The sequence below is a fragment of the Bombina bombina genome, chromosome 4, assembly GCF_027579735.1.
Source record: "Bombina bombina isolate aBomBom1 chromosome 4, aBomBom1.pri, whole genome shotgun sequence".
Taxonomy (NCBI): domain Eukaryota; kingdom Metazoa; phylum Chordata; class Amphibia; order Anura; family Bombinatoridae; genus Bombina; species Bombina bombina.
In genome coordinates, this window is record NC_069502.1 from 528,135,337 (window position 1) to 528,161,757 (window position 26,421).

At 40.7% G+C, this 26,421-nt stretch overlaps 1 protein-coding gene across 3 annotated transcripts in view; it reads left to right on the plus strand.

The window, feature by feature from the left end:
• SENP6 (SUMO specific peptidase 6) overlaps positions 1–26,421 on the plus strand; it is a 611,027-nt gene that overhangs the window by 355,595 nt on the left and 229,011 nt on the right. For all 3 annotated transcript variants that reach the window (XM_053710452.1, XM_053710454.1, XM_053710455.1), the window contains 3 exons: positions 13,717–13,917; positions 14,928–15,154; positions 17,324–17,436. In XM_053710452.1, coding sequence (XP_053566427.1) covers positions 13,717–13,917; positions 14,928–15,154; positions 17,324–17,436 — 541 coding nt within the window. The remainder of the gene's footprint in view (positions 1–13,716; positions 13,918–14,927; positions 15,155–17,323; positions 17,437–26,421) is intronic.

Sequence of the window (26,421 nt, forward strand, 5' to 3'; positions counted from 1 at the left end):
TGGTCTGCCACTACTGGCCTTAACGAGAACTGTGCCTGTGGTCTTCCATTTCCTCACTATGTTCCTCACAGTGGACACTGACAGCTTAAATCTCTGTGATATCTTTTTGTAGCCTTCCCCTAAACCATAATGTTTTACAAGCTGTGTTTTCAGGTCATTTGAGAGTTGTTTTGAGGCCCCCATGTTGCCACTCTTCAGAGGAGAGTCAAAGAGAACAACAACTTGCAATTGACCACCTTAAATACCTTTTCTCATGATTGGATGCACCTGTCTATGAAGTTCAAGACTTAATGAGCTCACCAAACCAATTGTGTGTTCCAATTAATCAGTGCTAGGTAGTTACAGGTATTCAAATTAACAAAATGACAAGGGTGCCCAAATGTATGCACCTGTCTAATTTTGTTTTGATGCATATTGCACATATTCTGTTAATCCAATAAACCTCATTTCACTACTGAAATATTAGTGTGTCCTTCAGGTATTTGATAGATCAAAATGAAATTGCTGCTCCAAACACCCAATTATTTATAAATGAAAATTATGGAAATTGTCAGGGGTGCCTAAACTTTTGCATACAACAGTGTGTATATATATATATATATATTTCAGAATATGAGGAGAGTTCACGGCTTCATTCATTACTTGTGGGAATACAGAACCTGGCAACTAAGAGGAGGCAAAGACACCCCAGCCAAAGGCTTAAATACCTCCCCCACTTACCTCATATCCCAGTCATTCTTTGCCTTTCGTCACAGGAGGTTGGCAGAGAGGTGTCAGAATATATGGAGTAGTTCCTTATGGAGGGTAGTACCCTTTGGAATGGGACTAAAGTTTTAAGTAGTCTTGTCAGCCTCTCAGTGAGAGCATTGACGAATGTTAGGGTCTGGAGATGCAGGGAGAGTCTTTCTGTGATCCCATCAAGACTCGTATTAACACCTCCTAAGCAATCTGTGTTGACGAGTTTCACTGCCTGCTTCTATCACTCAAGTCCATGACAGGAGCGATGCTACAAGACTGTCAAACTTGAGAGGCTGTGTGTCTGTTCCACGGCAGAGATTCCGGTAAGATTGTTTAATTTTTTTATACACATATAATAACGCAAGAAGACAGGGTCACAATGTGACTTCTCTTATCTGTATGGAATCAAGGGTTAATATCTCTGATAGGGGATTATTGAACAGGGGGGATTTATTGCATAATTTACTTCATTATGTTTTATGCTGCGACAGGTGTGAGATGAGGCTCAGGCAGATGTTGGAACGTACAGGTTTTACTTTTGTTTTTTGCGCAGCCTGTTAGGTTTGGCACGCTTTTTCCTGTAGCAGGGGCGGTCCTGCATGGAGCACCACGTGACCAGGTGTGGTCACACTAATGTACTCTTTTCCTGACCGTGCGGTTTACCGGAGACAAAACGGTTTCTCTGTGGGGCCTGGGTCATAGGAGGTGGTGAGTGCCCCAGCCATTGGGGGTATAAAGGTGCCATTTATTTTTTCCATCTTCAAGCGCAAGCTATGGAGGACTCTGATACATTGGAGGGTACTCCCTCTTTACCTAAATCTAATACATATCTGTATTGTGAGGAGGCTACGGTATATCCTGGTAGTTGCAGGCTGATAACTCAGGGTGTATCAGCTAACCCTTGTCCTGGCTTCAGACTTGGAAACAGAATGCGAGTTCCAAGAACAGTAGGCCCCAGGATGCAGTTTCAACAGATAAGGTGCTTGCACTTAGCTTTTGTTAAAAATGGTTTATTTAAAAATCACATTAAAAATATCAAGCAATAAGTGGGATCTAATGTGATTGGTTTTAGTTTATTTTAAATAGTTCAGGATGTTGTAAGGTGCTTTATGTCTGATGCAACGGCGATTTTTTAGTAGCCGAGAAACGCGTTGCATACAGGGGGCTATATGTCTATGCCTCCTCCACTTATTGCTTGATGTTTTTGATGTGATTTTTAAATAAAACATTTTTAACAAAAGCTTAAGTGCAAGCACTTTATCTATTGGAACTGCATCCTGGGGCCTACTGTTCTTGGAGGTCTCGCATCCTGCTTTCCAGTCTGGAGCCAGGATAAGGGTTAGCTGATACACCCTGAGTTATCAGCCTGCAACTACCAGCACATAAGGGTGCTATTGCTACATATGAGTACATATTTGGCATCTATGGATGTATTTTTGCTGGTGGCATTTTTGATCTACACATGAGGCGCCCCTCTGTTTTGTGTTAGTTTCTAGTGCCTGATCTGCATTGATCTGAGAGGAGAGCAGCCGTCCATCCTGTGCCTTCTGTTTGGATACCACACACGTTTGTGGACAGTGCATAGCACTACCCCAGGTTTTTGAGACTTTTTATTACTCTACTATTATTATCAATTTTGTATCTGATTGCATTATATATGGTATTGTGATGCGGTATACCTAACTGTTGTATCTTAATTGCAGCTTGTTTGTTGTATGGGCTTCAGTCCACTGTTCTGTTTTCTTTCATGTAATTAGCAAGAGTCCATGAGCTAGTGACGTATGGGATTTACATTCCTACCAGGAGGGGCAAAGTTTCCCAAACCTCAAAATGCCTATAAATACACCCCTCACCACACCCACAAATCAGTTTTACAAACTTTGCCTCCTATGGAGGTGGTGAAGTAAGTTTGTGCTAGATTCTACGTTGATATGCGCTCCGCAACAGGTTGGAGCCCGGTTTTCCTCTCAGCGTGCAGTGAATGTCAGAGGGATGTGAGGAGAGTATTGCCTATTTGAATGCAATGATCTCCTTCTACGGGGTCTATTTCATAGGTTCTCTGTTATCGGTCGTAGAGATTCATCTCTTACCTCCCTTTTCAGATCGACGATATACTCTTATATATTTTCGTTTCAGTACTGGTTTGGCTTTCTACAACATGTAGACGAGTGTCCTGGGGTAAGTAAGTCTTATTTTCTGTGACACTCTAAGCTATGGTTGGGCGCTTTTTTTATAAAGTTCTAAATATATGTATTCAAACATTTATTTGCCTTCTTCAACATTCCTTATTTTCAGACAGTCAGTTTCATATTTGGGATGATGCATTTGAATTAATCATTTTTTCTTACCTTAAAAAATTTGACTTTTTTCCTGTGGGCTGTTAGGCTCGCGGGGGCTGAAAATGCTTCATTTTATTGCGTCATTCTTGGCGCAGACTTTTTTGGCGCAAAAAATCTTTTCTGTTTCCGGCGTCATACGTGTCGCCGGAAGTTGCGTCATTTTTTACGTTCTTTTGCGCCAAAAATGTCGGCGTTCCGGATGTGGCGTCATTTTTGGCGCCAAATAATGTGGGCGTCTTATTTGGCGCTAAAAAAATATGGGCGTCGCTTTTGTCTCCACATTATTTAAGTCTCATTTTTCATTGCTTCTGGTTGCTAGAAGTTTGTTCTTTGGCATTTTTTCCCATTCCTGAAACTGTCATTTAAGGAATTTGATCAATTTTGCTTTATATGTTGTTTTTTCTCTTACATATTGCAAGATGTCTCATGTTGCATCTGAGCCAGAAGATACTTCAGGAAAATCGCTGCCTGGTGCTGGAACTACCAAAGCTAAGTGTATCTGCTGTAAACTTTTGGTAGCTGTTCCTCCAGCTGTTGTTTGTATTAAATGTCATGACAAACTTGTTAATGCAGAAAATATTTCCTTTAGTAAAATACCATTACCTGTTGCAGTTCCATCAACATCTAATGTTCAGAGTGTTCCTGATAACATAAGAGATTTTGTTTCTGAATCTATTAAGAAGGCTATGTCTGTTATTCCTCCTAGTAAACATAAAAAGTCTTTTAAAACTTCTCTTTATCCAGATGAATTTTTAAATAAACATCATCATTCTGATTCTAATGATTCCTCTGGTTCAGAGGATTCTGTCTCAGAGGTTGATGCTGATAAATCTTCATATTTATTTAAAATGGAATTTATTCGTTCTTTACTTAAAGAAGTCCTAATTGCATTAGAAATTGAGGATTCTGGTCCTCTTGATACTAAATCTAAACGTTTAGATAAGGTCTTTAAATCTCCTGTAGTTATTCCAGAAGTTTTTCCTGTTCCTGGTGCTATTTCTGAAGTAATTTCCAGGGAATGGAATAAATTGGGTAATTCATTTACTCCTTCTAAACGTTTTAAGCAATTATATCCTGTGCCGTCTGACAGATTAGAGTTTTGGGACAAAATCCCTAAAGTTGATGGGGCTATCTCTACCCTTGCTAAACGTACTACTATTCCTACGGCAGATGGTACTTCCTTTAAGGATCCTTTAGATAGGAAAATTGAATCCTTTCTAAGAAAAGCTTATTTGTGTTCAGGTAATCTTCTTAGACCTGATATATCTTTGGCGGATGTTGCTGCAGCTTCAACTTTTTGGTTGGAAGCTTTAGCGCAACAAGTAACAGATCATGATTCTCATAACATTATTATTCTTCTTCAACATGCTAATAATTTTATCTGTGATGCCATTTTTGATATTATCAGAGTTGATGTCAGGTTTATGTCTCTAGCTATTTTAGCTAGAAGAGCTTTATGGCTTAAACCTTGGAATGCTGATATGTCTTCTAAATCGACTCTACTTTCCCTTTCTTTCCAGGGTAATAAATTATTTGGTTCTCAGTTGGATTCTATTATCTCAACTGTTACTGGTGGGAAAGGAACTTTTTTACCACAGGATAAAAAATCTAAGGGTAAAAACAGGGCTAATAATCGTTTTCGTTCCTTTCGTTTCAACAAAGAACAAAAGCCTGATCCTTCATCCTCAGGAGCAGTTTCAGTTTGGAAACCATCTCCAGTCTGGAATAAATCCAAGCCTTCTAGAAAAGCAAAGCCAGCTTCTAAGTCCACATGAAGGTGCGGCCCTCATTCCAGCTCAGCTGGTAGGGGGCAGATTACGTTTTTTCAAAGAAATTTGGATCAATTCTGTTTACAATATTTGGATTCAGAACATTATTTCAGAAGGGTACAGAATTGGTTTCAAGATAAGACCTCCTGCAAAGAGATTCTTTCTTTCCCGTGTCCCAGTAAACCCATCGAAAGCTCAAGCATTTCTGAAATGTGTTTCAGATCTAGAGTTGGCTGGAGTAATTATGCCAGTTCCAGTTCTGGAACAGGGGCTGGGGTTTTATTCGAATCTCTTCATTGTACCAAAGAAGGAGAATTCCTTCAGACCAGTTCTGGATCTAAAAATATTGAATCGTTATGTAAGGATACCAACATTCAAAATGGTAACTGTAAGGACTATCCTGCCTTTTGTTCAACAAGGGCATTATATGTCTACAATAGATTTACAGGATGCATATCTGCATATTCCGATTCATCCAGCGCACTATCAGTTTCTGAGATTCTCTTTCCTAGACAAGCATTACCAGTTTGTGGCTCCGCCGTTTGGCCTAGCAACAGCTTCAAGAATTTTTACAAAAGTTCTCGGTGCCCTTCTATCTGTAATCAGAGAACAGGGTATTGTGGTATTTCCTTATTTGGACGATATCTTGGTACTTGCTCAGTTTTCACATTTAGCAGAATCTCATACGAATCGACTTTTGTTGTTTCTTCAAAATCATGGTTGGAGGATCAATTCACTAAAAAGTTCATTGATTCCTCAGACAAGGGTAACCTTTTTGGGTTTCCAGATAGATTCAGTGTCCATGACTCTGTCTTTGACAGACAAGAGACGTCTAAAATTGATTTCAGCTTGTCGAAACCTTCAGTCACAATCATTCCCTTCGGTAGCCTTATGCATGGAAATTCTAGGTCTTATGACTGCTGCATCGGACGCGATCCCCTTTGCTCGTTTTCACATGCGACCTCTTCAGCTCTGTATGCTGAACCAATGGTGCAGGGATTACACAAAGATATCTCAATTAATATCTTTAAAACCGATTTACGACACTCTCTGACGTGGTGGACAGATCACCATCGTTTAGTTCAGGGGGCTTCTTTTGTTCTTCCGACCTGGACTGTAATTTCAACAGATGCAAGTCTTACAGGTTGGGGAGCTGTGTGGGGGTCTCTGACAGCACAAGGGGTTTGGGAATCTCAGGAGGTGAGATTACCGATCAATATTTTGGAACTCCGTGCAATTTTCAGAGCTCTTCAGTCTTGGCCTCTTCTGAAGAGAGAATCGTTCATTTGTTTTCAGACAGACAATGTCACAACTGTGGCATACATCAATCATCAAGGAGGGACTCACAGTCCTCTGGCTATGAAAGAAGTATCTCGAATTCTGGTTTGGGTGGAATCCAGCTCCTGTCTAATCTCTGCGGTTCATATTCCAGGAATAGACAATTGGGAAGCGGATTATCTCAGTCGCCACAGGTCACAGGTTTTGGTATGCGGATCTTGTCCGGATGGCCTCTTGCCAACCGTGGACTCTTCCGTTAAGACCAGACCTTCTGTCGCAAGGTCCTTTTTTCCATCAGGATCTCAAATCCTTAAATTTAAAGGTATGGAGATTGAACGCTTGATTCTTGGTCAAAGAGGTTTCTCTGACTCTGTGATTAATACTATGTTACAGGCTCGTAAATCTGTATCTAGAGAGATATATTATAGAGTCTGGAAGACTTATATTTCTTGGTGTCTTTCTCATCATTTTTCCTGGCATTCTTTTAGAATTCCGAGAATTTTACAGTTTCTTCAGGATGGTTTAGATAAAGGTTTGTCCGCAAGTTCCTTGAAAGGTCAAATCTCTGCTCTTTCTGTTCTTTTTCACAGAAAGATTGCTAATCTTCCTGATATTCATTGTTTTGTACAAGCATTGGTTCGTATAAAACCTGTCATTAAGTCAATTTCTCCTCCTTGGAGTTTGAATTTGGTTCTGGGGGCTCTTCAAGCTCCTCCGTTTGAACCTATGCATTCATTGGACATTAAATTACTTTCTTGGAAAGTTTTGTTCCTTTTGGCCATCTCTTCTGCCAGAAGAGTCTCTGAATTGTCTGCTCTTTCTTGTGAGTCTCCTTTTCTGATTTTTCATCAGGATAAGGCAGTGTTGCGAACTTCTTTTGAATTTTTACCTAAGGTTGTGAATTCCAACAACATTAGTAGAGAAATTGTAGTTCCTTCATTATGCCCTAATCCTAAGAATTCTAAGGAGAAATCATTGCATTCTTTGGATGTTGTTAGAGCTTTGAAATATTATGTTGAAGCTACTAAGAATTCCCGAAAGACTTCTAGTCTATTTGTCATCTTTTCCGGTTCTAGAAAAGGCCAGAAAGCTTCTGCCATTTCTTTGGCATCTTGGTTGAAATCTTTAATTCATCATGCCTATGTTGAGTCGGGTAAAACTCAGCCTCAGAGGATTACAGCTCATTCGACTAGGTCAGTTTCTACTTCCTGGGCGTTTAAGAATGAAGCTTCGGTTGATCAGATTTGCAAAGCAGCAACTTGGTCTTCTTTGCATACTTTTACTAAATTCTACCATTTTGATGTGTTTTCTTCTTCTGAAGCAGTTTTTGGTAGAAAAGTACTTCAGGCAGCTGTTTCAGTTTGAATCTTCTGCTTATGTTTTCATTTAAACTTTATTTTGGGTGTGGATTATTTTCAGCAGGAATTGGCTGTCTTTATTTTATCCCTCCCTCTCTAGTGACTCTTGCGTGGAAAGATCCACATCTTGGGTAGTCATTATCCCATACGTCACTAGCTCATGGACTCTTGCTAATTACATGAAAGAAAACATAATTTATGTAAGAACTTACCTGATAAATTCATTTCTTTCATATTAGCAAGAGTCCATGAGGCCCACCCTTTTTTTGTGGTGGTTATGATTTTTTTGTATAAAGCACAATTATTCCAATTCCTTATTTTTTATGCTTTCGCACTTTTTTCTTATCACCCCACTTCTTGGCTATTCGTTAAACTGATTTGTGGGTGTGGTGAGGGGTGTATTTATAGGCATTTTGAGGTTTGGGAAACTTTGCCCCTCCTGGTAGGAATGTATATCCCATACGTCACTAGCTCATGGACTCTTGCTAATATGAAAGAAATGAATTTATCAGGTAAGTTCTTACATAAATTATGTTTTTTGTTATAGAGTGCCCCTTCTCATTTCTGGTTTTATTTGGCTATGGTATGTCCGCCTGCTCAATTATGTTTCACATGCCTTGATAAAGTAATTGTATCCAAGAAATCCAATATGTTTGGTACCACTGAGCCGTCCACCTCTGAGGAGTCTCTGTACTGTAAGGTGCGTTTTCTGCTGTCATCTCTTATTACACATGCAGCTTCCCATTGTACTGCTAATCCTCCTTCCTCTTACTGCCAGACTTTACTGGACAGCTACAAATGGCAGTGTCTGCAGCCTTCAGTGCTTTACCTTGCTCCGCTAAGCGCAAGCAAAAGGTCAAATATTGCTATCCTTCCCAGGGGTCATCTACTAACTTCTTGGATTTATCTGATACAAGATTATCCGATGATGAAGACGCCTCTGATACTTCAGAGGATGCCCTTTCTAGGTCGGACTCTGCTGCCTCTAGGCCTACAGCTGCGGAGGAACCAGACTTTAGATTTAGAATTGAAAACTTACGCTTTCTGTTAAAGAAAGTTTTGGCTACTTTAGAGGTTCCAGAGCCAAAATTACCTGAGGAATCTTGTATTCCTAATCTAGATAAGGTCTATTAGGACAGGGTTGTACCACAAACTTTACCGGTTCCCGTAAAGATGGCAAATATTGTTAAGAATGAATGGGAAAGACTTGGTTCTAACTTTTTCCCTTCTTCTTCTTTTAAGAAATTATTCCCGGTTCCAGACTCTCAATTAGAGTTGTGGGATTCCGTCCCTTAGGTGGATGGCACTATCTCCACGCTTGCTAAATGCAGTATTATCCCGCTTGAGGATAGTACCTCGTTTAAAGAGCCCATGGATAAGAAGCTAGAAACTCTGTTGAGAAAGATGTTTCAGCACACGGGATATTTATTTCAACCGGCAGCGGCGGTTACTGCGGTGCCTGGAGCCACTACCTATTGGTGCGACTCTCTGAGTTGATCGAGGTGGAAGGTCCCCTTGACACGATCCAGGAAAGAATTAAGACCTTGAGGGTGGCTAGTTCTTTTATTTGTGATGCAAATATGCAGATTATTTGCCTGAATACCAAGGCGTCAGGTTTTTCAGTGCTAGCACGTAGGGCACTCTGGCTGAAGTCTTGGTCTGCAGACATGACTTCAAAATCTAGAATTCTTTCCCTGCCATTTAAGGGGTACAGGCCTGGACTCAATCATATTTACGGTCACTGGAGGCAAGGGTGCCTTTTTACCGCAGGATAAGGAGAATCAACTTAAGGGACAAGGTCCTAATTTTCGTCCCTTTCGTTTGATTAAATCCCAACGGCAGCAGCCCTCCGCGAAGCCTGATCAGACCAAGGTAACTTGGAGACCGACTCCGACTTGGAATAAAGCAGAACAAGAAGCCCGCTGAGGCATGATGGGGCGGCCCCTGATCCATCTCTGGATTGAGTGGGGGGCAGACTATCTCCCTTTTTGGAGGCTTGGCTGGGGGACGTGCAAGACCCTTGGGTCCTGGAGGTCATCACTCAGGGGTACAGGATAGGTTTCAGTTATTATCCACCCAGAGGTAGATTCCTCTTGTGAAACCTGTCTTCAAGGCAAGAAAAACGAGAGGCCTTTCTAAGGTGCATGAGGGATCTCTCCTCCCTGGGAGTAATTGTACCAGTACCTCTAGCAGAAAGAGGTCTGGGATACTACTCCAAACTTTTTTGTGGTCCCAAATAAGGAGGGAACTTTTCACCCGATTCTGAACCTTTTGCCCTTAGTTCAGGAAGGACACTTCATGACTACGATAGACTTGATGGATGCTTACCTTCACGTTCCAATCCACAAGGAACACTTCAAGTTCCTCAGATTCGCGTTCCTGGACCAGCACTTCCAGTTTGTTGCAGTTACATTTGGTCTAGCTACTGCCCCAAGAGTCTTTACAAAGGTTCTGGGGGCTCTGCTCACAGTGGCGAGAAACAGAGGGATAGCAGTGGCACCATACTTAGACGACATCCTGGTTCAGGCACCATCCTGTCGACTGGCAGAGGACCATTCAAAAGCTCTTCTATTTCTTCTTCGATCTCAAGGATGGAAGATAAACTTAGAAAAGAGTTCTCTTGTTCCCAGTACCAGGGTGGGATTCCTGGATACGATAATAGACTCCATATCCATGAGGATATTTCTTACAGACAAGAGACGTTACAAAATAACTTCCGATTGTCTTGCTCTACAGACTTCCTAAAGGCCCTCTGTGGCCCAGTGTATGGAGGTAATTGGGCTCATGTTGTCCTGCATAGACCTCATTCCATTCGCCAGATTCCATCTCAGACCTCTTCAGCTGTGCATGCTGAGTCAGTGGAACGGCGACAACTCGGATCTGTCACAACAGATTTCTCTGGACAACCGGTCGAGAGAATCGCTCTCTTGGTGGCTCTGTCCAGATAACCTGTCCCAAGGGACATCCTTCTTGAGACCATCCTGGGAGATTGTGACTACGGACGCAAGTCTATCAGGATGGAGGCTGTTTGGGGTGCCAGGAAGGCACAAGGCCATTGGACTCTAGAGGAATCTCTCCTCCCAATCAACATTTTGGAACTTCGAGCGATCTTCAATGCTATGAAGGCTCAGCCTCTTCTGGGCTCGTCCCAGTTTATCATATTCCAATCAGACAACATAACCTTGGTGGCTTAAATCAATTATCATGGGGAACAAGGAGCTCCCTAGCAATGAGGGAAGTATATTGGATTCTGGAATCGGCGGAGGCCCACAACTGATTGCTGTCAGCGATCTACATTCCTGGGTGTGGACAACTGGGAAGCAGATTTCCTCAGCAGACAATCATTTCATCCGGGGGAATGGTCTCTCCACCCGAGGTGTTTGCGGATATTTGCAACAGATGGGGCACACTGGAGATAGATCTTATGGCGTCCCGACTCAATACCAAGCTACCCAGATATGGGTTGCGGTCCAGGGATCCTCGGGCGGAGCTTTATAGATGCATTAGCAGTGCTTTGGAGGTTCAATCTAGTTTACATATTTCCGCCGTTACCACTTCTCCCTTGTGTAGTGACCCGCATCAAGCAGGAGCAGGCATCAGTGATAATGATTGCTCCATCGTGGCTGCGAAGGATGTGGTTCGCGGACCTGGTGGGGATGTCCTAATCTCCTCTATGGAAGTTACCTTGTCGCAGGGATCTGCTGGAACAGGGTCCCTTTTTTTTATCAAAATCTAGATTCTAGTCCTAGCCAAGAGAGGTTTTTCTGAGTGAGTGATTGATACTCTCATTCAAGTTTGAAAGCCGGTTACTCATCGCATCTATCATAAGGTGTGGAGGACCTACTTTTTCTGGTGTGAAGAGCGTGGATTCCCCTGGCATAAGGTCAAGGTTTCCAGGATTCTTTCCTTTCTCCAGGATAGTCTAGAGAAGGGCCTTTCTGCTAGTTCCTTAAAGGGACAGATTTCGTCTCGATCTGTTTTATTGCACAAGAGGCTCGCTGAGCTTCCTAGTGTTCAGTCTTTTGTTCAGGCTCTGTCTAGAATCAGGCCTTTGTTTAGACTTAACACTCCTCCTTGGAGTTTAAATCTAGTTCTTAGTTTTGCAGAGGGCTCCGTTTGAGCCTATGCATTCGGTTGACATTAAATTACTGTTTTGGAAGGTTCTTTTTCTACAGGCTATTGCTGCGGCACGTAGTCTCTCTGAGATGGCGGCCTTGCAATGTGAGCCTCCTTACCTAGTTTTTCAGGCTGATAAGGCTGTTCTTCGTACTGAGTTGGGTTTTCTCTTCCTAAGGTCGTTTCTGATCGTAACATCAATCAGGAGATTGTGGTTCCTTCCTTGTGTCCTTATCCTTCTTCGAAGGAACGGTTACTTTATTATTTGGATGTGGTTCGGGCTTTAAAATTATATCTTCAAGCTACAGACTTCTTCCTTGTTTGTTGTCTATTCTTAGAAACGTAGAGGGCAGAAGACCTCTTCCACTTATCTTTTTGGTTGAGTATTATTCGCTTAGCATGTTAAACAGGGGGACATAAGCCTCCTCAGAGGATTACGGCTCTTTCAACTAGAGCTGTGGCTTCATCTTGGGCTTTCAAGAATGTGGCCTTTATGTAGCAGATTTGTAGGGCGGCTACCTGGTCCTCCTTACATACCTTTTTAAAACGGTTTTGCAGGCTGTGGTGCCCTCAGAATAGGGTCCGCCTATCTTTTCCCTCCCGTTTTTCATTGTGTCCTCTAGAGTTTGGGTTTATGTTTCCCACAAGTAATGAATGAAGCCGTGGACTCTCCTCATATTAAGAAGGAAAACATAAATTATGCTTACCAGATAATTTCCTTTCCTTCTGTATGAGGAGAGTCCACGGCCCCCGCGCGTTTTTCTCCATTGTTCCTTGTTTTCTTGGCAGAATGACTGGGATATGAGGGAAGGGGGGTGGGGTATTTAATGCCTCCTCCTGGTGGCCAGGTTCTGTATTCCTATAAGTAATGAATGAAGCTGTGGACTCTCCTCATACAGAAGGAAAGGAAATTAACTGGTAAGCATAAATTATGTTTTTGTAATGGATACTATATATATATATATATATATATGTATATATATATGTATATATATATATATATATATATATATATATATATAGTAATCAGAAAAAGCACACTCCAATGTGGATAGTTTTCAAACAGGTCACTTTTAATGTGAACGTTTTCGGGCTACAAAGACTTTTTCACATTAAAGTGACCTGTTTGAAAACTATCCCCATTGGAGTGCACTTTTTCTGCTTACTATTTATAACTTTGCAGCACTCCCCCAACTCTGCTTGGGGGAGATATAGATAGATATATATATATATATATATATATATATATATATATATATATATATATATATATATATATATTGTGTGTGTGTATATATATATATATATATATATATTTTGATATATATATTTTTTTATATATATATATATATATCTCAAAATAACAAGAGTACTGCATTGAGCAATGATACTTTTTATTGGACTAACTATACATTTATAAGATGACAAGCTTTCGGAAGAATGTCTTCCTTTTTCAAGTCTGAAGCAATACTGATACACACACACACACACATATATATATATATGTGTGTGTGTGTGTGTGTGTGTGTGTGTGTATCAGTATTGCTTCAGACTTGAAAAAGGAAGACATTCTTCCGAAAGCTTGTCATCTTATAAATGTATAGTTAGTCCAATAAAAAGTATCATTGCTCAATGCAGTACTTTTGTTTATTTTGAGATATATATATATAGATAGATAGATACATACATACATACAGGTATATATACACATGCACCACATCTGTATGCAAGGTTAAAGGGAAGTCCTATTACAAAAATCTGTTTGTATCTTCAAGAAATAGAGAATTGTATTTAAAAAAAAAAAAAAAACAAGCTTTTAACAAAAACAAAAGAGCTATTTGGGAAGATGAAAATGGTGAATTTGGCTACTATAGCATAGTTTCTTCTTATACTAGAAAGTTAACCTACATATTAGCTAATGAGCAAACAGGTTATAGATGAAGAATTTCTATTCTGCCGAATGATGGTAGTATGAAAACACAAACACGTTATCAAACAAGTGGAATTTAGTTGCCTAATTTGACTATAAATAAACATTGAGATTTAGTTGCACTTTTTAAATATTTTTATATTATTAGTTTTGAATTTTTATAATGAATGCTTTTGTTGTGTCAACAGTTAATCCTGACGACGATGATGGACTGGGTTTTCGAGATATAAATTTTAAAACATTAGATCTTATAAGGTGTGATTGGTGTACTGCTCGGAAGCTTCCTATAGTTTTTTTCCAGACTCAGCCTGCTGCTTGTCAGTGTCTGCGATCCAAGCTTAGGATGAGTCGTGAAAATGGGACTGGATGGTATGACTGCGGATCCCCTAGTAAGTCGATGATCAAAAATGTTCCCTCCACTGCTGTGCCACCCATCTGCCTTCCGCCTTTCCTCCCACACCTTTCACTGGCACCAATGGAGATTGTTACAGTATCACAGTCTGTAATGATCTGATAATTTACCTTCATATGTTAACGGGAGCACGATTAGCGTTACCTTATCATATGAAGGTAGATGCCTTCTGCCTCTGGCTGGTTTCTTAGCTGACAGCTTGTACCGCAACATTTTTCTTTTATGATTCAGATAAATTATACATTTATAAACAACTTTCCAATTTACTTCTGTTATAAATTTCGCTTTATTCTCTGGGTATCTTTTCTTGAAGAAGCAGCAATTCACTCCTGGGAGCTAGCTGAAAACATTTGTAAGCCAATAAAAATGGGCATACAAGTTCAGCCACCAATCAGCAGCTAGCTCCAATTTTCTGAAACTATCTAGATATGCTTTTCAACAAAGGTTACCAAGAGAATAAAGCAAGTTAGATAATAGAATTAAGTTGAAATGTTGTTTAAAATTGTCTGTTTTATCTGAATCATGAAATTTTGGTTTTGATGTCCCTTTAAGGGGTAAAACACCTTATTCTATAGCAAGACAACACAAATGTCTTGTAATTACAGCTTATCAGTGAAGTCTTAACATTAAAACTTTGTTGGCTGTAATTATTTATCAATAGCTAAACTCCACCCACCGCTTGTTTTATTTGGAGGAGCCAATCTTGGCTAAAGGGAACTAAAAACAAAAACAATTTTCATAGCAAAGTACCATAATTGTTGAATATATTAGCTAATAGCAAAGATCTTGTGTCTTTATTTTCTTTAACTCTGTAGAAGTTGCAGAAGATGCTGTAATTGACTTGATTGACAATTAAAACAATATTGTATAGTTTGTAATTTTACCTGTTTTAATGTTTGTAGTATTATTATTTTTTACTTGGCAAGCACATGCCAATCTTTTTTGAAATGTAAAAACATCATATATCCTGCTTTCTTTCCGTTGTAGATGTTGAAGAACAGTTTATTGTTTTTATCTTTGAGAGAGCCCTGAGTGTTCAAGAAAATGCCATATTTGAAAAGATTCTGTATGACATTGGATGCAAAAATTCAAATCCAAAGTTTTTGACGAGGATCCCCTTTGAGGAAGCAAATGGAAGGATTGTTGCTTTTACAAAAAATATTGAAGACATTCCAACACATGGCTCAGGACAAAAAGAGATCGCAACTAAACATGTAATTGTTTTGTTTATTTGGGTTCCTATACACAACATTTTACTTTGTTAAAGTAAAGGAAGTTAGGAAAGTTATTTACATTCTGGATGCAATGAAGCAGAGTTACCTTTATAGAATTCTACTAAGAATCCTTAGTCAACAATTATCCAATTCCAGTTGATCTTTTGTAAATTTTAATACTTTAAAGGGATGGATAGAGAACTGATTTGCATCATAAATAATCCTCTCAAGTGTTCAAATGTTCAGGCAAAATAAATAAATAAAAACAAAACTTTGAAGACAGATCTTACCTATGACAGTATGTGAGTTAAAAACTCTGGTTGAGACATTTAGAAGCACAGTGTTTCTCACCCTTTTTTCTAGCAAGTACCCCAATAGGCATAAATATTTGTCATAAGTACCGCCCTATGCACATAAATATTATTGGGTAACAAAAAAATAAGTGAAATGCACAGGAATGTGGGCAAAAGGTAATAAAAAGGGCAAGCCACTGAGTACCCCTTACCAAAGCTCCAGATACCCCCAGGGGTACATGTTCCATAGGTTGAGAAACAATGTAGAAGCTCACTGAATTATTACTCTTTGTGTAAATCAAATTCTCCACTGTAAAATTGGCACAGAAAAAACAACTTTTGTTTTCATATTAAAGTACACTGAGGATTAAATTTAGAAAATACAACACTTCATAGACATTTTTTAAAGAAAAAAATAGATTAATTGTTGTACTTGACTTTTCATAATACTCCTAGGTCCATTAAAGTATTTGATGTCAATAGAGCTATGTTATGGTGACAAGCAGGTGATTGGTCTGCTTGGTCTTGCAAAAAGGCACAACAATTTGGCTTGTGTAAAGTTTGGCTGGATTAACTGTCTCCCGAACTGTTTGATATCCATTTTAAACTGGATTATTTTTGTATTCAGTAAAATAGGTTTTGCTGGATATCAGTAGAACAGGTATATTTGTGTTAATAGTATTATTTACTAGTCTACAAAAGACCAAAGTAATTATCAGTTATTTAAGGATGTAATAACCATAGTCTTGAGAACTGTAAAATGATCTGTGGTTCTATTATTATTATTGGAAGGATGTGTCAAAGGGCACTCCTTGTGTTGTAATGGTTAAAAAAAAAAATAGTTATTTCAGTTGCTGAGTATCTGTTGCTTCAGTTGGTTATGTTGTACTGTATATCTTCAAAATCATTTGTTACACAAGCTACATGCTAATCTATGTTCATTCTTCATTAGAGTACTGCTATATATGGGAATTATTAGTGACTTGATACGGTATGTAAACTACCAGTTTATCTTTGAATAATGACCCAAGCTCTTAAGGAATTTCAGGGACCACATGGTGATACATTTAATTTTATTTACTTTCAAAGTCAGGAAGAGCAACGTCAGTTCCTGAATGACAAAAGTTCTATTTTCTAGACCATATTTGAAAATGATACAGATTTTACTATTGTATGTGTATAAGGAAAATCAAAGCCTTTGAATGCCTCAGTCAGAGGCCAGACCTCAATCCCATTGAAAATCCCAGTATTTTAAATTTCCTGTTTGTTGCATTTTTCAATAAAACTTATTTTTTAAATTGATACTCAGCGAATTATCCCTTGGCCCAGCTTGTATCCATATACCAGTCATGATTTAATTATGTGTCTGCATTGAGTGCTCTATGTGTTTTCTTGAATGGTTGTTTTATTTAATTTAATTTAATCCATTATTTTACTTTCCCATTCAAAACCTGTTGAATGACTTAGAGAGCTGTACACAGGAGACCCCCTCGCAATTTGAAGGAACTTGAACGTGGGATAGATGTGCAAAGTTAAGAGATTTATTAACAAAGACTTGATGCTTAATAAATGCAAAAGGTGGTTCCACATAGTATTACTTTTGTAAACAAGGTGCCACCAATCACCAGTGTTCTATTGCTGCCCCTGAGCCTAGGTATGCTTTTCAAGTAAGGATGCTAAAAGAACTAAGCAAATTAGATAAAATAAGAAAATTGAGAAGTTTAAAACTGCATGATCTATTTGAACCATATAAGGAAATGTTGGGGTTTCGTGTCCTTTTAATGGATTGATACTACAAAAAGTATGTATTTATATTAAAAGCATAAAAACAAATCAAAACTGTCTTTTTATAAAATTCTATTTTTTTTTTTAATAGGATGTTTCTGAAACAAGTATGAATTTAAGGAATACAACACCTCCTCTTCAGTTCTATGGAGATGATGATGAAGTTGGTGATACTCACACTGTCTTCGTAGGCCCTATTGAGAAGTATGTTTGCTTACATTATTTAACATCTCCAGTTATCTAGTATAGCATATTGCAAGTGTGTGTCTAACATATAGGGACACCAAATTTATATTTTTTTGAGTTAAAAAATTTGTATGTGTTCTTTCATGAAAAGCAAGTGCAATGAAGTACTAACTGTGCTCAGAGATGAAAAGGCAGGACACACTGAGCGAGCACAGCTGCATCTACACGATGCACGCCGCTCTGCTTGCAGTGTGTCACAGCCTTTATCCTTGAGAAAACATAGCTTAGAAAATATAAAATTTGGTTGTGTTATTGCAGCCATTATAGGTAGTTATTTGTCAATAGCATTAATTACATAACAAAAAACAGAACAAAAACGTAAAATACAAGGATTACTCTTCCCCTAGAGTACAGGGGCAAAAGTAGTATAAATATTGGGAGAGGCAGCCATGAAATAAAAGGCTGCTTAGCATGTATTTTTCAATTTTATTATAACTCCAAGTCAGCACCTTATGGTATGTCCGCCTGCTCAATTATGTTCCACATGCCTTGATAAAGTAATTATATCTAGATCTCTTTCATTCACACTCCCTTACAACTATTATACTTACTGCCAGATTTCTCATAATTAAGAACTGGCAGGCTACCAATACTCCCTCTTTTCGTCTTTTCCTTAGGGAAATCCAGGCTCAAATTATTTATGAAGCATTTCATACGCAGTTTGCATCAGAAAAGAAAATTGGTAAATGTATTTGTAGCTGGCTCCCAATTATCAAGTCCTATCCTTTGGCAGTTCAAAAAAAACATCTTAGCCCCATTCCTAAGCTCTAAGAGTTCCCCCCACTCTGGGTCTCGAATTCTAGGGAACTGGGCTGAGTGAAAGGGTTATCCCATTCCTTCACTTCCCCTATCCCCTGCCTCCTGTATTATTTATTTATTCATTTATTATATTTTTATTTTTTCTCTCTCATTGTTTAGTTTCTTATAATTGGCTAAAATTCTCCAATATATACATCTCCTTGTCTACTAGCTTTAAGTGTCAATAGCATGTTTTTTTTTGTTTAGCAGCTAGTTCTGTAGATTTTTCACTTTGCATATGAAAATGTACCCACTTATACCTAAAAATTGTGAAGGTGTTGTTTTTTATTTTTATGTCCTGCAAAATAATGCTGCATGTATGATTCAATGATGTACACGTTGGAGCAAATAAAAAAAAAGTATTTAAAAAAAAAAATGATATCTAAGAAAACCAATATGTTTAGTACCACTGAGCCGTCTACCTCTGAGGAGTCTTCATCCCGTGAGGTGCGTTCCCTGCAGTCATCTCCTATTACGCATGCAGCGTTCCATTGCACTACTAATCCTCCTTCTGGAGGGTCCCTCTTACCGCCAGACTTTACTGAACAGCTACAAAAGGCAGTGTCTGCGGCCTTCAGTGCTTTCCCTTGCCCTGCTAAGCGCAAGCAAAAGGTCAAATATTACTATCCTTCCCAGGGGTCATCTACTAATTTATTGTACTTATCTGTTACAAGATTATCCGCTGATGAAGACGCCTCTGATACTTTAGAGGATTCTCTTTCTGGGTCGGAATCTGCTGCCACTAAGCCTCCAGCTGCGGAGGAACCAGACTTTAGATTTAGGATTGAACACTTAAAGGGCCATAATACCCAAATGTTTAAACACTTGAAAGTGATGCAGCATAGTTGTAAAAAGCTGACTAGAAAATATCTCCTGAACATCTCTATGTAAAAAAGAAAGATATTTTACCTCAAAAGTACCTTAGTAGCCACCTCCCATTGTAAAGGATTTCTAAGCAGCATTTTAGTGTGTCTGTCTTGGGACAGCTGAACGGATGAGCCTCGTGAACTCTCATATTATTTCACCAATCAGGTAAAGGAAGCTTACTATGAAATCTCATGAGTTAAGTCAAATCTCATGAGATCACAGTAAGAGTTCATGACCTCAGCACTGCTGATGCTGATTGGCTGCAGTTCATTTCTTCATTTTTTATATTTTTACCTACAGCTGGGAGCAGCTGAGTATAACTTTTTACACAGAACTTACTCTGCTGAGCTGAGGAAATTGTGAGGTAAAATATCTTCCTTTTTTACATAGAGATGCTCAGGTTATATTTTCCTGTCAGCTTTTTACAGTTATACTGCATCCGTTTCAAGTGATTTAGCATATGAGTATTATGTCCCTTTAAGCTTTCTGTTAAAGAAAGTTTTGGCTACTTTAGAGGTTCCAGAACCTAAATTACCTGAGGAACCTTGTATTCCTAAACTAGATAATGTCTACGAGGACAGGGTTGTACCACAGACTTTCCCAATGCCCGTAAAGATGGGGAATATTATTCAGAATTAATAGGAAAGGTTTGGTTCTTCTTTTTCCCCTTCTTTGTTTAAGAAATTATTCCCGGTTTCGAACTCTCAATTGGAGTTGTGGGGTTCCGTCCCTAAGGTGGATGTCGCTATCTCCATGCTTGCTAAACGCACTACTATCCTGCTTGAGGATAGTTAATCGTTTAAGGAGCCCATGGATAAGAAGCTAGAAACTCTGTTGAGAAAGATGTTTAAGCATACGGGATATTTGTTTCAAGCGGCGGCTGTTGCGGTGGCTGGAGCCACTACCTATTGGTGCGACTCTTTATCTGAATTGATCGAGGTGGAAGGTCCCCTTGACACGATCCAGAAAAGAATTAAGGCCTTGAAGGTAGCTAATTCTTTTATTTGTGATGCAAATATGCAGATTATTCACCTGAATGCCAAGGCGTCAGGTTTTTCTGTGCTAGCCCATAGGGCACTCTGGCTGAAGTCTTGGTCTGCGGACATGACTTCAAAATCTAGACTTCTTTCCCTGCTATTTAAGCAGAAGATTCTTTTTGGTCCAGGTCTGGACTAAATCATATCCACCGTCACTGGAGGCAAAGGTGCCTTTTTACTGCAGGATACAGAAGAACAAACCAAAGGGACAAGGTCCTAATTTTCGTTTGGATAAATCCCAATGCCAGCAGCCCTCTGCGAAGCCTGAACAGTCCAAGGGAACTTGGAAACCTACTCAGTCTTGTAATAAATCCAAGCAAAACAAGAAGCCTGCCGAGTCAAAGTCTGCATGAAAGGACGGCCCCCGATCCGTCTCTGGATTATGTAGGGGGCAGACTATCTCTCTTTTTGGAGGCTTGCTTGGGGGTTGTCCAGACCCTTGAGTCCTGGAGGTCATCGCTCAGGGATACAGAATAGGTTTGAAATCTCATCCACCCAAAGGCAGATTCCTCTTGTTAAACCTGTCTTCAAGGACAGAATAACGAGAGGCCTTTCTAGAGTGTGTGAGGGATCTCTCCTCCCTGGGCTTAATTGTACCGGTTCCTCTAGCAGAGAGAGATCTGGTTTACTACTCAAACCTTTTTGTGGTCTTAAAGAAGGAGGAAACTTTTTTCCAGATGCTGGACCTAAAGTGCTTAAACACGTTCCTGTCTGTCCCATCGTTCAAGATGGAGACGATGAGGTCCATTCTGGTCTTAGTTCAGGAAGGACAGTTCATGACTTCGATAGACTTGAAGGATGCTTACTTTCACGTTCCAATCCACAAGGAACACTTCAAGTTCCTCAGATTTGCGTTCCTGGACCAGTTTTTTTCTCTTCCATTTGGTCTAGCTACTGCCCCAAGAGTCTACGAATATTCTGGGGGCTCTGCTCGCAGTGGCGAGAACCAGAGGTATAGCAGTAGCGCCATACTTAAACGGCATCCTGGTTCAGGCACCATCATGTTGGCTGGCAGAGGACCATTCAAAAGCTCTTCTGTTTCTTTTTCGATTTCATGGATGGAAGATAAACTTAGAAAACAGTTCTCTCTTGTTCCCAGTACGAGGGTGGAATTCTTGGGTACTATAATAGACTCCATATCCATGAGTATATTTCTTACAGACCAGAGACGTTACACGCTAACTTCCAATTGTCTTGCCCTACAGACCTCCTTAAGGCCCTCTGTTGCCCGGTATATGGAGGTAATTGGGCTCATGGTGTCCAGCATAGACATCATTCCATTCGCCAGATTCCATCTCTGGCCCCTTCAGCTATGCATGCTGAGTCAATGGAACAGCGACCACTCGGATCTGTCGCAACAGATTTCTCTGGACAACCGGTCGAGAGAATCGCTCTCTTGGTGGCTCTGTCCAGATCACCTATCCCAAGGGACATCTTGAGACCATCCTGGGAGACTGTGACTACGGACGCAAGTCTATCAGGATGGGGAGCTGTTTGGGGTGCCAGGAAGGCACAGGGCCTGTGGACTCAAGAGAAATCTCTCCTCCCGATCAACATTTTGGAACTTCAAGCGATCTTCAATACTTGGCATCTTAAGGGTTCTTCCCAGTTTATCAGATTCCAATCAGACAACATAACCTTGGTGGCTTAAATCAATTATCAGGGGAAACGAGGAGCTCCCTAGCAATGAGGGAAGTATCTCGGATTCTGGAATGGGCGGAGGTCCACAACTGCTTGCTGTCAGCAATCCACGTTCCGGGTGTGGACAACTGGGAATAGGATTTCCTCAGCAGACAATCCTTCATCCGGGGGAATGGTCTCTCCATCCCAAGGTGTTTGCAGAGATTTGCAACAGATGGGGGAAGCCGGAGATAGATCTCATGGCGTCCCGGCTCAATACCAAGCTACCCAGATACTGGTCGCGGCCCAGGGATCCTCAGGTGGAGCTTAATAGATGCATTAGCAGGGCCTTGGAGGTTCAATGTGGTTTACATTTTTCCACCGTTACCACTTCTCCCTCGTGTAGTGGCCCGCATCAAGCAGGAACAAGCTTTGGCAATGCTAATTGCTCCATCGTGGCCACGAAGGATGTCTCAATCTCCTCCATGGAGGTTACCTTGTCGCAGGGATCTGCCGGAACAGGGTCCCCTTATTCATCAAAATCTAGATTTCTTTTTCATGATGTACTGAGTCCACGGATTCATCCTAACTTGTGGGATATTGTCCTTCCTGACAGGAAGTAGCAAAGAGAGCACCACAGCAGAGCTGTCTATATAGCTCCCCCCTTAACTCCACCCCCCAGTCATTCTCCTTTGCTGGCTCTAAGCAGGAAGAGTAAAGAAAATACCTTTTTACCATGGGAGTGATCTGCCCAGTTCCAAAAGCAGAACAGGGGCAGGGGTTCTACTCCAATCGGTTTATAGTTCCCAAAAAGGAGGGAACCTTCAGACCAATTCTGGATCTCAAGATCCTAAACCAATTCCTAAGATTTCCATCTTTACAAGATGGAGACCATTCGTACTATCTTACCATTGATCCAGGAGCGTCAATATATGACCACCCTGGACTTAGGATGCGTATCTGCACATTCCTATCCACAAAGATCATCACCAGTTCCTCAGGTTCGCCTTTCTGGACAAGCATTATCAGTTTGTGGCTCTTCCTTTCGGGTTGGCCACAGCGCCGCAAATCTTCACGAAGGTGCTAGGGTCCCTTCTGGCGGTTCTAAGGCCACGGGGCAAAGCAGTGGAGGAGGCTCTCCTACCGATAAATATTCTGGAATTAAGAGCAATATTCAATGCTCTCCAGGCATGGCCTCAGCTGGCTTTGGCCAGATTCATCAGGTTTCAGTCGGACAACATCACGACTGTGGCTTATATCAATCATCAGGGCGGAACAAAGAGTTCCTTAGCGATGATAGAGGTCTCAAGGATAATCCAATGGGCAGAGGCTCACTCTTGCCATCTGTCAGCGATCTATATCCCAGGTGTAGAGAACTGGGAGGCAGATTTTCTAAGTCGTCAGACATTTCATCCGGGGGAGTGGGAACTCCATCCGGAGGTGTTTGCTCAGCTGGTTCGGCTATGGGGCACACCAGAGTTGGATCTGATGGCGTCTCGTCAGAACGCCAAACTTCCTCGTTTGCTCTAGCAGTACCCTGGTCGTTCAACCTGGCTTATGTGTTTCCACCTTTCCCTCTCCTTCCACGTCTGATTGCCAGAATCAAACAGGAGAGAGCATCAGTTTTGATAGCGCCTGTATGGCCACGCAGGACTTGGTATGCAGACCTGGTGGACATGTCATCCCTTCCACCATGGTCTCTGCCATTGAGACAGGACCTTCTGATTCAAGGTCCATTCAAGCATCCAAATCTAATTTCTCTGCAACTGACTGCTTGGAGATTGAACGCTTGATTCTATCAAAGCGGGGTTTCTCTGAGTCAATCATAAATACCTTGATTCAGGCTCGAAAGCCTGTTACCAGGAAAATCATAAGATATGGCGTAAATATCTTTTTTGGTGCAAATCCAAAGGCTTTTCCTGGAGTAAAATAAAGGATTCCTAGGATTTTGTCTTTTCTCCAAGAGGAATTGGAGAAAGGATTATCAGCTAGTTCCCTAAAGGGACAGATATCTGCTCTGTCTATTTTGTTGCACAAGCGTCTGGCAGGTGTTCCAGATGTTCTGGCTTTTTGTCAGGCTTTAGTTAAAATTAAGCCTGTGTTTAAACCTGTTGCTCCGCCATGGAGTCTAAATTGTGTTCTTAGAGTTCTTCAGGGGGTTCCGTTTGAACCCATGCATTCCATATATATTAAGCTTTTATCTTGGAAAGTTTTGTTCCTAGTTGCTATCTCTTCAGCTCGAAGAGTTTCTGAACTATCTGCATTACAATGTGACTCTCCTTATCTTGTGTTCCATGCTGATAAGATGGTCTTGCGTACCAATCCTGGGTTCCTACCTAAGGTTGTTACTAACAGGAATATCAATCAAGAAATTGTTGTTCCTTCTCTGTGTCCTTATCCTTCTTGTAAGAAGGAACGTCTGTTGCACAACTTGGACGTGGTTCGTGCTTTGAAATTTTATTTGCAGGCAACCAAAGATTTTCGTCAAACATCTTCTTTGTTTGTTGTATATTCTGGAAAGCGTAGGGGTCAAAAGGCTACGGCGACTTCTCTTTCCTTTTGGCTGAAAAGCATCATCCGTTTGGCTTATGAGACTGCTGGACAGCAACCTCCTGAAAGGATTACAGCTCATTCTACTAGAGCGGTAGCTTCCACATGGGCTTTTAAAAATGATGCTTCTGTTGAACAGATTTGTAAGGCTGCGACTTGGTCGTCGCTTCATGCCTTTTCAAAATTTTATAAATTTGATACTTTTGCTTCTTCGGAGGCTATTTTTGGGAGAGAGGTTTTGCAAGCAGTGGTGCCTTCCGTTTAGGTTCCTGTCTTGTTCCTCCCTTCATCCGTGTCCTAAAGCTTTGTTATTGGTATCCCACAAGTTAGGATGAATCCGTGGACTCGGTACATCATGCAAAAGAAAAGAAAAAGAATGCTTACCTGATAAATTTCTTTCTTTTGCAATGTACCAAGTCCACGGCCCGCCCTGTCTATTCAAGACAGATAGTATTTTTTATGTAAACTTCAGTCACCTCTGCACCTTAAATTTTCTCCTTTTTTTCCTTGGCCTTCGGTCGAATGACTGGGGGGTGGAGTTAAGGGGGGAGCTATATAGACAGCTCTGCTGTGGTGTTCTCTTTGCTACTTCCTGTCAGGAAGGACAATATCCCACAAGTTAGGATGAATCCGTGGACTCGGTACATCGCAAAAGAAAGAAATTTATCAGGTAAGCATACATTTTGTTTTTCTGAGGCTGACTGCGTGGAGATTGAACGCTTAGTCCTAGCCAAGAGAGGTTTTTCTGAGAGAGTGATTGATACTCTCATTCAAGCTCGAAAGCCGGTTACTCGTCGCATCTATCATAAGGTGTGGCGGACCTACTTATTCTGGTGTGAAGAGCGTGGATTCCCCTGGCATAAGGTCAAGGTTTCCAGGATTCTTTCCTTTCTCCAAGATGGTCTGTAGAAGGGCCTTTCTGATTGTTCCCAAAGGGAACAGATTTCGGCTTTATCTGTTTTATTGCACAAGAGGCTCGCTGAGCTTCCTGATGTTTAGTCTTTTGTTCAGGCTCTGTCTAGAATCAGGCCTGTGTTTAGACCTACCGCTCCTCCTTGGAGTTTAAATCTAGTTCTTAAAGTTTTGCAGAGGGCTCCGTTTGAGCCTATGCATGTCGTTTGAGCCTATGCATGTGATTGACATTATATTAATGTCTTAAAAAGGTCCTTTTTCTACTAGCTATTGCTTTGGCGTGCAGGGTCTCTGAGATAGTGGCCTTGCAATGTGAGCCTCCTTACCTAGGTTTTCATGCTGATAAGGCTGTTCTTCGTACTGGGTTAGGTTTTCTCCCTAAGGTCGTTTCTGGTCGCAACATCAATCAGGAGATTGTGGTTCCTTCCTTGTGTCCTAACCCTTCTTCTTCGAAGGAATGAGTACTTCATAATTTGGATGTGGTTCGGGCTTTAAAGTTCTGTCTTCAAGCTGTGAAGGATTTCCGACCGACTTCTTCTTTGCTTGTTGTCTATTCTGGGAAGCGTAGAGGGCAGAAGGTTGAGGAGTATTATTCGCTTAGCATATGAGTCAGTGGGACATAAGACTCCACAGAGGATTAAGGCTCATTCAACTAGAGCTGTGGCTTCCTCTTGGGCCTTTAAGAAAGAGGCCTCTATGGAGCAGATTTGTAGGGCGGCTACCTGGTCCTCCTTACATACCTTTTCAAAATTTTACAAATTTACGTTTTTCCTTCGGCTGAAGCAGCTTTTGGGAGAAAGGTTTTGCAGGCTGTGGTGCCCTCAGAATAGGGTCTGTCTCTCTTTTTACCCTCCCGTTTTCATTCAGAGCTTGGGTATATGTTTCCCACAATTAAGGAATGAAGCTGTGGACTCTCCTTATATTAAGAAGGAAAACATAAATTATGCTTTCCAGATAATTTCCTTTCCTTCTGTATGAGGAGAGTCAACGGCCCCCGCCCGTGTTCTCCATTGGACGGACCTACATTTTTGTTTTTCTCCTACATTGGTGTATCCGGTCCACGGCTTCATCCTTACTTGTGGGATATTCTCAATCCCCTGGGAACAATAATAGACTCGGTAGAAATGAAAATCTTTCTGACGGAGGTCAGGAAGTTAAA